Source organism: Micromys minutus (genome assembly GCF_963924665.1).
Source record: "Micromys minutus genome assembly, chromosome: 2".
Classification (NCBI taxonomy): domain Eukaryota; kingdom Metazoa; phylum Chordata; class Mammalia; order Rodentia; family Muridae; genus Micromys; species Micromys minutus.
The window spans coordinates 29,700,839-29,715,225 of NC_137971.1; the positions used below are offsets into that span (position 1 = coordinate 29,700,839).

The 14,387-nt window shown below is 38.8% G+C and overlaps 1 protein-coding gene across 2 annotated transcripts in view; it reads right to left on the reverse strand.

The window, feature by feature from the left end:
- Positions 1-14,387, reverse strand: part of UHRF2 (ubiquitin like with PHD and ring finger domains 2) — a 64,318-nt gene extending 49,931 nt beyond the window's left edge. Inside the window, exons 1-2 of one of the 2 annotated variants that reach the window (XM_080913232.1) lie at positions 13,960-14,387; positions 4,682-4,912 (exon numbers count right to left, since the gene is read on the reverse strand). In XM_080913232.1, the coding sequence (XP_080769358.1) occupies positions 4,682-4,912; positions 13,960-14,112 (384 nt within the window). In that variant the 5' untranslated portion in view covers positions 14,113-14,387. The remainder of the gene's footprint in view (positions 1-4,681; positions 4,913-13,959) is intronic. The other variant, XM_080913233.1, reaches the window with a different exon arrangement.

Consider the following 14,387-nt stretch of genomic DNA (forward strand, 5'->3'; position numbering starts at 1 on the left):
AGACAGATCATGATTGTATAGAATATCCTACTTCAACCTTTGGCTTACTCACACATACACACACACACACACAAAGGGGGGCACATCTAGAGCAGACCGTTGTTTCTAATATCATTCTCTAGTCAAATAAACGAATATGGCTAAGTTAGCAAAGTGCCAGCTGTATAAGCATAAAGACCTGAGTTCAGATTCCATTAGAACTAGGGCACAGCGGCAGGCATTTGTAAGTACAGTGCTTGGGGTAGGGCAGCAACAGGCAGATCTTGTATGCTTGCAGTGAGCAAGCCTACTCAATCATTGGGCTCTAGGCTAAGGGAGAGATTCTGTCTTGAATGAGGTTGAAAAACATATCTAACACGACTTCTGGCCTCAATACACAAATGCACACATATATAGGCATGACCACAAAATCTTATACACACAATCTGAGGAGGAAAGAAAAAGAGAGAAGAGAAACCAATGCCCCGTGGAGAATGACTCATTACAGTACAAGAGCAGGAAATTAGCGAGTTTACTTTGAAACATCTTAAAATACCAGAAACAGAAAGAAACATCACAATAGTATAATAAGAAAACATAAGAGCCATGTTTTGTTTTTTAAAGCTTCCATTGGCCAAATCTACAATAATCTTTAGTATGCAGTGCATAGTGATATAAATAACTGAATATATAAACAGATGAGAAAAGAAAACCTCCCATGTTTAGGGTTTTTTTTTTTTTAATTTATTCTGTCCTTAAATGGAATGAAATACACAACTTCTATCTTCAACACAGGCTATACATAGTGACTTCTCAAAAAGCACAGGATGGAAAAAGAGGGAACAGAAAGATTAACAGTGGAAAAACTTGAGGAACAGTACCTTGGCCATGTTATTAAGGTTCATCAATAGGATTAGCAAAATCAAACTCATACTGATGCAAAGTACAAGTTATATTTAATAGCATGTTCACAATGACAATCCTAAATGAGATAAAAAAGCACTATTTTTCATCTCTGTAGTCTATCTAAAAAACAAATGTAATCCATCGATGAGAAAAATAAGAGATAAATCCTGAAAAAGACAAACTATAAAAAATGCTTGACCAGGCCTTACAGCTTTCAAAGTAATTTTAAAAGGAGAAGGAGGAAGAGAAAGAAAAGGAAAAGGGAAGGAAGGGATGGGGGTGGGAGAGAGGGAAGGAGGGAGAAGGAGGAGGAGGAAGAATTAGGTATTCTAACAGGATATGGTGGTGCACAGCCTCTAACCACAGCATTTGGGAAGCAGAGGCAGTTGAGTGAGTACCTGGCCAGCCTGTTCTACATGGGAAGTTCAGGTCAGCAAAGGCTACAGAGATAAAGAGTCTCAAATTAATAAGTAAATACATAAACACAAGAGATGTGGTGCCGCAGCCTGAATAGGTGGCAGTAGCGGCAGCATGTGTGTGTATGTGTGTGTGTGTGTTTGTGTGTGTTTGTGTATATGTATTAAAAGGTAGTAAGTAAAACCTAAAGAAATGTAGTTTATTTATTATAACAAATGTGCCATACTATAAGACATTAATTGGAGACTGTGAGTATAGTATATAAATAAATAATATATATCAGGTCCACATTTCCCACCTTACTCTGGTCCCTGTCTTCACACAAGTGAAGAAACTCTTTTCCCACAGCAATGACACTCTGTCAAGGTGCATGGAGCCAAACAACCATGAACTGAACATCCTAAAACTACTGGTTAATAAATCTTTCTTCATTGAAACTGTTGGTTAGGCACTGGGCCAAAGTAATAAAACATAACTAATACCTGTTCTAAAATAAGTCCACTTTAAAAGTAGCAACATGAAAAAATTCAGATCTTCATGTTGCTGTGGTTTAAGTATGGTTTGTCCCTTCAAAGCTGGTATTAGAGTTCAATCTTCATTAAGGGTGAAATATGAAGAATGTAAAAACTTAAACAAGCATGTTGTGTCTACAGTCTAAGCTACTTCTGCTGAAACAAAAGGATTAATTGAGTCCAGGAGTTCCTGGACAGTGTGGGCAACATAGCAAGATTCATCTCTCATAAATAATTGTGGATGCTTAAATTATAAGAGCAAAAAAGACCACATATAAACTGCCTCTTTTGTGTTGCATGGGGACCACTAGCAAGAAAGGCATTACTAGATGCAGCTAGCTCATCATCAATCTTTGACCACAGCCATAGCCTCTCTATACATTACCTGTCCTATACTACTACCTTATGAGCAAAGAAAACAAACTAAGATAGATGTCTACAAGAAATAAAATGAATGAAAGGGTAGTGTAGACAAAATGGCAAGCTGGCTTTTAGTGCTTTAAATACAACTGAGGCAGTTCTTTTGAAGTCCCTATAAACTAAACAACTCAGTTGTTTGCCATTGTAACTGCAGCACATGGAATAGCAAATTTATACTGTATGCTCTAAGAGAAACATTGGTTGAAGAGAACACAAGGAAGAAGAGGACAGAAAGAGGGAGAGAAGATAATGCATGGCACTGTTTTCCCATACTAATTAACTATAGAAAAGAAATGTACTTGGATTACAATATTAGCTTTGGAAATGACTACCTTATTGGTGGCTCATGCTTTAAAACATTTATCTTCTCCAGCTTTACCAATAAACAGTACCTTTGCTTGGTCTCATGTTGATTTTGCTTTCCTGCTTTATTATCTTATATAGCACTTCCAAAGTGATGTCAAGTACTAGCACACTGGTTAGCTTTCCTTTCTGTGCTTTCTCTATTCCCCATGAGCCTGTCTCACTAGCTCAGAATGACCCTGGACTTCCTACATTCACCTCCCACGTGCGGGAACTACAGGTATACACTACCATGGCAACCCAGCACTGGCTTTCTGACTGGCTGTTTCTTAGCTTTTCCCCATGATTGAAAATGATGCCAAGTATGGCTTAAGATATTCATCTATTTTATCTATTCAAAATCATGAACAGACTCAAATTTGTATTTAGATGCAGAAAATATATTGTGTAAATTTTCTCTTGTTTATTACAATATTGTATTTATATTAAAACATTTTCTATTAATTTAACTATCTTGACTTTCTGACAATCCCTATTTTGTCAAGATATTACTTAATACATAATCATAATTCTACTTGTTAAATATAACTTGTGATTCAAATAGTATTAGGATACCAAATTGCTCCTGGCTATGTTTTAGTAATAGTGCTTCATATCATTTAAGGAGCAAAAAAGAGCTTCCTTCTTTCCTCATGCTGTGGGTCAATTCATGTACCACCAGAATCATCTATTCTGTAAATGTTTGAAACAATTTACCACTACAGATACTTGGTACACAAGTCTCATATTCCTTGGTAGCAAAGCTCTTTACTAATTTCTTGATTACTTCTATTCTTATGAACATTTGCATTTCCCCATAGATTCTAAATTATTTCTGCTTGCATTTTCTTAATGTGTTTTACCAACCAATTTCTTATTTTGAAAATGCTAAGTCGAGGTACCCCTTTACCCATAAGAAAATGAGTTAAGGACTAGAAAGGGTAAAACTGTCCTTTCATTTACTAACAGAATTTGAAAAACTTGGGATACAAGTCAATAAATAAGCCAACTGAATTTTTATGTACCAGTAAATAAAGACCATTTAAAGAGCATCGAAATTATAGTTATCAACCTAAGTCAAATATTCACTAAACAATGTCGAAGACATAAACTAATGGAGAGAGCTATGTCTATGAATTTAAAAGTCATAAACACATTAATTCTATAAACTGATCTCTAGAGATAATCCTCATTAAAATTGTAGTAGTCATTTGTAGTTTTATATAAGATAATTCTAACACTTTTTATTCCAAGTATATAGAAATACATAAAGCCAAAAACAAAAAGCAAAAACCAGGAGTCGCCTTTGGGATATAGGAGAAGGGAAGTATCAAAAAAATTCTGTAGAGCTACAGTACTGGAAACAGTGTGGGCACAGGGACAGACAAACAGACCTATGAAACCATAGAAAAATCTTCACAGCATACTTTAAGTGAGTAATCAGTACCTTTTTTAAAAAATAGAAATTCCTAAAATTCTAGAATATGTGTACCAGGGTATATACGGGTTAACCAACATTGCTAAAAGCTGAAGGTGGAACACTGCCCAGGCATCTAATAAATACACACTAGACATATGACAGCACTGTCAATAAAGTAGAATGTAATGATGTGAAGGAATAAAATACAACTATATACACCAGAGCCATCAATGTTGAGGAAAGGCAGAACTTCATTATGAAGAGATCTAGCTACACATAAAACAACATATTGTTTAGACAAATATTCATAAGTAAAAAAAAAAAAAAAAGAGGCAAGCAATGCCCTTAAAAGTGCTAACTAGCACCACCCACTTCCTCACCTGGGTGGAATTACACAGGTGTGTTTGTTTTATTATTCTTTGAACTGAACATACACAGTTTACATTTTTCTACCACATTTTGTTTTTTGGTAGCACTGAGAATCAAAACAAGAGTATTTATATGAAAAAAAGTATTCACCAGCTAAGCTATCCCCAGCCCCATGGCAAATTTTCGAAGACTACTTCTGACAGAATATGGACAGCTGCAACCTTTACTTAGTGGAAATCAATGCTTGCTTACTCACAGCATCCCACGAGAACAGACATTTGTATTCTCACAACTAGTAAGTCTGAAGACAACATACCTTATAGAGTCCAAAGCCAGGGTCAATCAGACAAGTACGAGCTGATGTGGATGGCTGGCTGGAAGATCCCCCTCTTGCTGTTTTCTTTACTTTAGTTGGATTAGAAGAGGGTTTAACCTGAACATCATTCTGCTTAGATGTGCTAGGAAGACTGGAGTCAGGACGAACTAGCAGCTGAATTATATCATTCAGTCCAACGTCGTAGTCAAATAAAGTATATCCATTTTCCAACTACAAAAAGAATAGAAACTATATTGAAGTACTTACTCAAAACTTTTATTCTGACATGTTTAGTTTGTCCAAATATCCTAGATAAACTATTAAAATTGGCAGCATTACATCTTAATGATCTTGAAATGACACTAAATGTTTTATGGCTTTTAATATTAGCATCTTCTCTAGACCCCAATAAATTCTTAAGAGCCACTCCAACCCAACTAAGGCAACACTACTTGCTATTAAAAACCTTTTTAGCTGCTGCAATCTCATGCCATAGCCATCCCCTCCCAAACAGCCCCTCTACACTGTATCTGACCCTAAATAGCCCCACTACACTGTATCTGACCCCCAAATAGCCCCTCTACAATGTATCTGACACCCCCCCTATAACCCCTCTACACTGTATCTGACCACTCACCATTTTTGTTTGTTTCCTAGTCTTTGAGAATCTCTTTCTACAGCCCAGGCTTCCAAGGGCTAGGATTACACAAGTATACAACACCAAAGCTCTTTCAACAAATTTTATTTTAGTCAACAGTACCTAAATTCACTACAACTGTAGGGAGATGAATTTTGAAAGCAAGAAGTTTCTATTAACTTTTTTACAACCCATATGTAATAATGGTCATTAAGCACCTTATCTTTCTGAAGCACTACTAATAATTCTTTTTAAGTGAAGCCAAGATTTAGAAAAATAAATCAGAAATGTCTTCCAATTATACTATATTCCATTTCTCTAAGGTTCTCTAATTCTATCCATCTGCAAATATTAGCAAGTTTTGTCACAAAGTCATCTAAGATAAATAGCACATCAACTATCTTGCAATTCATCCACATTTCCAGGTTCAGGACTAATTTATCTGTGCTCACCAACACCACTACTCCCACCTCAAAGGGCTGAGAGTGTATCTCAGTAGTAGAGATCTTACCTGATACACTAAGACCCAGGGATTCCATTTCTATCATCAAGGAAATGAGGTACTTTCAGGACCTAATTTTATCTAAAAATTGGGTCTTTAGATGTAATGCAAGACTTTTTGTTATGGATTAATTTGGATCTTCTAAACACTAAAGTCCTAACCTTTAATGCCCCAGAATATGATTCAATTTGGACACAGGGTATTTAAACAAATAACAGATTTAAAATGAGTTCATTAGGTGAACCTCTAATCCAGTCTGATTGGTGTTTTGTAAACACAAAAATGAAAAGACAGAAAGGGCAGGAGGACAATGGGAAGAGACACATAGAAGATAAAGTCATATAACTGAAGCCAAAGCAACTTCAAGCTAATAAACACTATTCCCCATAAATAGAAGCCTCGAGTCAGTTCCCTGTGAGCCAGCTATTAGAGCATGTTCCCACTGATGACACCTTGAATCCTAACCTTTACAACTGCACTAAATTTTTGTGGTTTTAAGCCATATCATTTGGTACTGTTACAGCAGCCCTAGGAAACCAATCTTATATTTTGTTTCTTCATGAAGTATTATTAACAGTTTACTATTTCACTGATAATAGCAAGAAAATCCAACCCCTTCAAGATCAAAACTGCCATTTATTCAGAAATATAGTTTAAGCATTGCATTCACCATTCTTATATCTAATATCCATCACCATTCACAACTGTGTGATACAGGAACATATTTAAGAACTCATCCACAGAGAAAGGTCAAAGAAAAACATCTGTCTTTTAATTATGAACTCACTGATGAGACCTATTAGGTGGACCCAAGACCATAACTAACACAATTTCACAGATTATGAGTATTCGTGTTTGTCAAATAGAACAAGAGATCAAGAATTTTACAAGCTTTTCAGTAAAGAAATTAAGGAATTAAATTAGGTACTATCTCACTGTAGAGTGTATTTATATATTGTGTGGAAGAATCACCTGTCCAAAAAAAAAAAAAAAAAAAAAAAAGCGTATGACCAATGAGCTGAGGCAGAATTAAAGGTGGGACACAGACATACAGCAAAGAGATAGGATTCTGGGAAATAGTTAGGCATGAGAGATTTGCCCCTGAAGACAGAGATAGTAGCATGAAGAACTAAGGAGAGGTAACTAACCACATGGTGAGACTTAGAAGAAACAGGTAATTAAGGTATGACCTAGTCAGGGAATAAACCAAAGCTTTAGGCTTAGGCATTTACTCATGAAATATTAAGTCTCAAAGTCATTATATCTAGGAACAAAGAGGCCAGGTAGAAAAGCCCAATTAGATCTCACTACATTGTTAACATATTTAACCTGAAGGTCTAAAAGTAGCTTACAGGCAGTCCTGGGCTCAGTCCTTAACAACAGATACACCATACTCAGTACCCCAAAGCAGGAAGCAAATAAACCTTCATATAAATAGAAATATTAATATATTAAAAACATAAACACCAACCCAGCCACAAGCCCTCTTGTAGGTTTATGTTAAGGTAGAGAGGTAGGTGGAGAAAGGTCTAGGAAGGAGGAAGAGGAGGCAGGAGGCAAAGAGGAAGAAGATGAAGGCAGACATTTATGTTTCTCTAGCTTGATAAAGTTGTTATTATTTCTGAGAGTTTCTAATGGGCAGTTTATATCTTTGTTTATTGGTTGTAAGCTTATTGTGTAGAGGGGTTTGTGGATTGAGAATTTAATATATAAACCTGTTTGATAAGTTACTGGCTGTGGAGCCACGTTTGTACCAGGTAGGGGAGGAAAGGAACACTCCAGGGTGCTCTATCCACCCAGGGCAGAAGCAGCAAGGGTGACAGAGTGAACCAAGCCTGAGTTCTTAGAGGCAGCATAGAGCACCAAGTTAGAGTTCCCCACAGGCCCCAGATGGCCCCTCAGGAGCCATCAAAGAATGGGATAAAAGGTTAAGCCACTTTTTAATATTTATCACAACACCCTCTAATTACGATATGTTAGGGCAATGGTGGCAAATCTCCTGGGAATAACCTAACATCTAATTTGATTTAATGCCCACTCCATAATATAGAAGCAATAACCAACACTGCTTGGGTGACCAAGAACCTAAGACTGGATAGCCCAGAAACCTAGGGTGAAACCAAATAATGGTCTAAAATATGGGGGAAATACATAGTATGGATATATTAATGACATTCTGCAATAACCATAGATCAGTACCTTGTTTATCACAAGAGAAGTTTCCTCCTGTAGCAAATGGAACAAATACAGTCCCACAGACAGACATTACTCAGTAAGAAACCTTGGAACACCCAGCCATAAATGGGATGTCACCACCAAATCCCTCCCTCAGCGCCCAGGGAGCCCTATGGAAGAGAAGGCGGGTGTTTTAGAGCTTGGGGGGAAGGGAGGACACCAAGAAAACAAAGCTCCTTAAGTCAGCATGATCAGAGCTCATATGCACAAGTCTGAAACAACAGACAGCACCTGCAGCAGGTTCTCTTCCCATGTATTATGGCTTCCAATTTAGTGTTTTTACAGGATTCCTGAGTACAGGAATGAGTGGGTCTCTAAATCTTGTACCTCAATTGGACTCTCCCTTCTGTTGGTCTGTCTTGCCGAACTTTGATGTGATAGATTTGCTTTATCTCATCTGCATTTTGTTGGGTTTTTTTTTTTTGTTTGTTTGTTTAAATAAATCAATGAATGAATGAAAACCCAGCCATTGGAGTAAAAGGTTAACAACGGAACTATCCATTATAACTGCTGTGAGAGGCAAAATCAGTTTTCTCCGAGAGTGTAACACTGGGTATATCAGGCACTCCAGGACAGGCCTCATGTTAAGAGTGGTTAACCTATAATGAGCTCAGCAGGGTTTTTAATGTGCTTTTGTTTTCTTTTTTTGTTTGTTTGTTTGCTTTTTCTTGTTTTATTTTTTTCTTTTGAGTGTGTTTTTTGTTTTCTTGATTTTGAAGGGTTTGCTGTTGTATTAGGTTTTTGAGAGAGAACTTAAAGTTGGGTGGGAAAGGAGAGGATCTGGATGGACTTGGAGGAGGGGAAGAATATCAAAAGATGTTAAAATGTTTTATTGGATATTTTATTCATTTACATCTCAAATGTTATCCCCTTTCCCGTATTTTACTCTGAAAATCCCCTATCCCATCCCCCCCTGCTTCTGAGGGTGCTCCCCCACCCACTTACCCATACATACCAGCTTCCCCACCCAGTATTTCCCTACACTGGGGCATCGAGCCTTCCACTTGTTCAAATGAAGGGTGCAGGGCTTTGAGATAGATTAGAGGGCAGCAGTTTGGCTGCCAGACCTGAGGACTGATTTCATCCCTAGGGTCCACATGGTAAACTGACCCCTGAAAGTAGTTCTCTGACCTCCAAACAAGCTACAGCACGTGCACACAAACAAATAAATGTAAGAAGAATTAAAACACAAGAAGAAGGGACTCTTCCTGTCCTAAACCTTCCCTAGGAAGAGAAGCACCTAAAGAATAAAATGTGCATTTATACCTTCATTTTGACATTCTTCAAGAGCTAAAGAAACACCCTCATTCTGAAAGAACCTAAACAATGCAATAAACATTATGCCAATTACCTTAAATTTTTAAGTGTTTAAAGTAGAAAATCAAAACTAAAATAGTGTAAAATATCCAAACATGCTAGTAACCCATTCCCCCAAATACAGGTAAACATAAAAGTAAAATTAAGTATTATGGCAAATACAGATAAGCTTTCTACTCAGAAGAATAAGGCAGATCAGCTTAGGTTACACAGTGAGACCTAGTCTAACGGGTTGGTAGGTGGGGGTATAGAAAATTATAAAATTGAAGATGTTTCTATTACTTTTCTTTTTAATGTTTGTGGCACAAGAGTCCGAGAGACCTTAGAAGTATTCCAACAAAACAAAAAGACTGACTTGACAGTTATTTTCCTTTCAGTGATGCTTTCTGAACTTAGTTTGATAGGCAAAGTAACACCTGAAGCTAGAGTAGAGCACTAAGCATGCATACCATGGCATGAAACTTAAAGAAAGTCATCTTCCTTCATGTTAATTATAATACCCCTCACTATATGCTATTTCCTATTTCATAGAAAACCTTCCCGTCCTTTTAGAACAGTCACTATTACTCACTGCTAAGAGCCAGTTTTACTCAGCAAGGCCTCACATTCTAACAAGTCAATAAGAATAGTAGAATAAATCACCCAGACCATTGAAGTTCCTCTATATTTAATCCAGTCATCTGCTATTCAAATTATGCTCTGGAAGAGGGAGAAGGGATGAGGTCATCTAGAACCCAGCTTCTTAAACTGTTGATTGTGAATCCACATGGGACCCCGTATCTGATTATGGAACCCTGAGCAAAAACTAGACAAGTTTTTGAATGTGCAATTTCCCAAAATTAATTCAAAATAAAAAATGTGATGCACTTGAGTTGCCTCTGGCATGAGTCCATGATTCACTGCATAACAGTGACTCCACTGCAGCCTCGGTACCAGAACCATGTTCCCTTTGTGTGCCACCACAACAGACAACACCAATAAACACATTACCTAGAGCACACTCACTCAGATTCAAACCTAGGTCATATGTTGCATGTTTATTTTACCTATAAGGTCTTCAGCTTTCCCGGAAACATAATGCGTACATAATATGCTTAACTGTAGAAAAGCGACTTTTGGTATTTTCCTGCAGTCATTCTTCAGCAGGTAAATATCAAATTAGTGTATCTTTATGCTGTTATTTTAAATGTTTAAAGACTTCTATCTGAATTTTACTAGCCTGATTCATTTTAAAGTATAGAATAAATTAATGATTAAGACAGTTTCCAACATTTTCTGAAAAAGCCCTAAACACACCTGCCATTTTGTACTACATATTTATGCAAAGCAGCCTTCTCATTCTTGACTTTAGAATCAAAATTATTCATCAACTCTAAAGAATGCTGATTCTTGTTCTATGTCCTGAAATACCAAATATTCAACCCAGATTTAATCTTTATATAAAAATAAGTACAAATCCATCTTGTTTTTTTTAAACTGATTTTATTGGATATATTTTATTTACATTTCAAATGTTATCCTCTTTCCTGGATTCCCCTCTCCCTGCTTCTATGAGGGTGTTCACCCACCCACCCCTCCCACAAATCTATCTTGTAAACCTGCTAATTTGCTTTTGTCTTTAACAAATCATAAGTTCAGAGAGCTAGAAAGACAGCTCAGAAGTTAAGAGTACTAGTTGCTCTTCCAGAGATCTTGAGTTCGGTTCTCAGTACCTACATGGAGGCTCACAACCAACTGTATAGGGATCAGATTCTCTCTTCTGGTGTACATGAAAACAGCACTCATATGCATAAAATAAAACTTTAAAGGCCAATAAAAGTAATAAAATGATAAATTTATATGAACAAATAATTTCAAAATACATTGTGATTTATTTTCAGTACATTTGACTGACATACCTCAGAGTTGCATAAAAAGTTCTTGGGCCTAAAGAAGCTACAAGTAGAAGTTTTAAAAGCACTGATCTAAAAATTACAAATACCTGTGGATTTAAAATATGTAACTCCAGGCCACCAATGTCTCATAAAACTAAATAGTTGAGAGGTGCCATATTAAAATTCAAGGTACAAGATTTTCAATTCTAAACAAAGAGAAATGGGTGGGACGTTGTCAGAATATACTAGTGAATATTTATTGCATTAAGGAAGAAATTCTAGAAAACAGAAAGGGTTGCACCAACGATGCAAAGAAAACCAAGGGGGAAACAACTGAAGTGGCAGAGACCAAAATAAGCCAGGGGGAATCACTGACAGAACTCAGGGTACAGCGGAGGAAGCACTGATGCTGCATTTCTCAGTCGTATAATAGAGGTAAATACATAAACACTTTTAAAAAGAAAATTACTCCATGTGAAAACAAAGAATTTGAAGGTGGGTATTAACTGTTTAGTTTTTCTTCCAGTATGTTCATATTCCACATCTACAATCTATTTAAGGCTATCCCAAATTGATGACAAGAGAAGGCAGGGAAACTGAAATTCTTTTCTAAGTCTCAGGAGCTCACATTCTGAGATTTAAAGATCAAAGCCCAGTGTGTGGTACATAAGATCCAACAATGCAAGTCTTATCATGTCCATCTGAAGAGATGGCTTAGTGGTTAAGGGCACTGACTGCTTTTGAGAGGACAAGGGTTGATTCCCAGCACTACAGAGGTTCCAGGAGATCTGATGCCTAAAGTCCTCTTCCAGCCTTTGCAGCAACCAGGCATGCATATGGTGCAAAGATATCAATGTGTGCAAAACCACCACACACACTGAAAGGAAAAAAGTATAGAGTTCCTTTCACTGCTTTACAAATTCCACTGTTTTACTTAGAACATTTGGCAATAAAGCATAAGAAAGAACTCCCCCTTTCTATTACACATAAACTCATTTCACACGAAATGTCTAGCCTTGTGGTACCAACTTAATTATATGCCTGCTAAAGACTTGCTCTGCTATCTCCATCATCTGGACAACATCAAAGACAAAAGATGGTAACTACTGCCCTGGCTAGTTATCATTCATAAAAAAGTAAATCGTTTTCCTTTTCTGGTGCTCAAGTCAACGGCTGGCACTGGAACTCTTTTTTTTTTTTTTTTTTTTTTTTTAAATCCTTAATGGTTCATTATATGGGCTGAGGAGAGAGAAATAGTGACTCACTAGGAAGTGGGGTGAGGAGAGGCCACTACAGTTCCCTCAACCAGGAACCATTTTCTGATTATTCGTGTAAGTCTATTTTGTAAGTCCTGAATTTAAAGCAATGTTTACATAATTTCAATACAATACTTTTGGGCTGTTGTCCACTAACACATTCTCATCTTTCATTTCTATCTCTTCTTTGGAATCACCCAGGTAAGTACTCTAGGAATCAATGTACAATATTATTATTTGCATAGCTTTCACTGATAGCCAAAAGGAAAAGGTATCAGCCACTGAGGCACAGCAACACAATGGTACACACTATTTAATATAGATAATACTGTTCTAAAAACCTTCCAGTCAAGTGAACACTTTACTAGTCAAACACTGAAGAATCAATATAAAACTGGATACAACAGGAGCAGAAAGTGCTGTGGTTTTCTGAGGCCTTCCGAACACTTTAACAAAACCTTGCCTTTTTTTTTCCCATTGTATAATCAGTCTTAGAAGTTGTAAATCTGTGAAGGGAACAAAAATATCCCTTCCAAATCCTTTGTGCCTTATAGGCTACTTCCACCAAATCAGAGAGAACTGCTTTTAATTCAAAACTCAGGACTAAAGCCAAACTGTAGTCTATCGACTTCAGTATGCCAACTTTTTTAGTGGACTAAAGACAAAGGCAAGAAAAACAATATGGGTCTGGGTGTCTCATCAAGACTCTTGAGACTTACTGGATAGAAAAAGTCTGATCAGGCAGGGCCATAATTAAAATTGACGGAGATGCCCACAAGCACCCTCCCTTGTGGCCCAAAACTACTTTCTGGGTTTTTTGAATTACTGCGGATTATGCTTAAGGGCTTGAGTTGAAAGCCCGAACTTGGGAAACACATAAAGATGAGAAGTCTATGCCTATACTCAACAGATTTAAACCTGACTTTAGGTTACAGACATCGATCCTTAAATTAAGGTCTCTAATCTTTTGCAGAACAAATTCCCAACCTGAGACTGACAACGAGGATGAAGGGGCACGCATTCTCCCACCGTTCGGGGCTTCAGTGTGTTTAAATCCTTCTAGTGAGGGAACAGGGTTAAGGTACCTCCTTTTCCATACCGGATCTAGGAGCCCGGGGGCAGGGAAGAGAGGCAAGTCCTTATAGGAGTCGAGACAGCGCTGCGAATAAAGCCAGCTCGTCCCTCCCGCGACCCGGCATGGCTGCCGGAGCCCGTTGCCTTTCCAGGCACCGATCCCCCCCCCCCAAAGGCGGGAAGAGAGCCCCCCCCAGGACCCTCGAAGGCTGTGCCTGTGGCCGTTGCCCCGCTACACACCGCGCCTTCCGACCCGCTAGGCGCGCTTGTAGGTGGGGGCCCCACAGCCGCAGGCCCGGACCCAGCATCCCGCCAGCGGCCCGTCCGGAGCGCAGCCCTGGACACCCGCTGCTCGCGCCCGGGCTCCCCGCGGGGCGCCTCACCTGCTTGCCCCGGTAGAACAGGCGCTGGCACTCGGGCCTTACGTCGAAGAGCGCCCACACCCTCTCGCGCAGCTCCTCGATGGTGGCTTTGCGAGAAACGTCCTCGATGGTGCGCGTCTGGGAGCCGTCGATGGTGCGGACCTGGATCCACATCGCGGCACGGGGACAGGGGACCGACCCCCTTTGTCTGCCCCTGCGCTCCGGCCGCCGCGCCCCGCCCGGCCCCTACCGCCTCCTCCGGAGGATCCGGTTCTCTGCGGCGGCTCGGCGAACGCGGGTGCGAGTGAGGACTGACGCTCTAGACCGTTCGATCGCCCACCACTCCGAGGTGGAAGGAAACCGGAACCCGCCTGAGGTGCCAGGACAGCCTGCGCCTCACAAATAGGAAGAAGCCATGTCTCGGCGGCGCGGAGTGTTTACTTATAGAG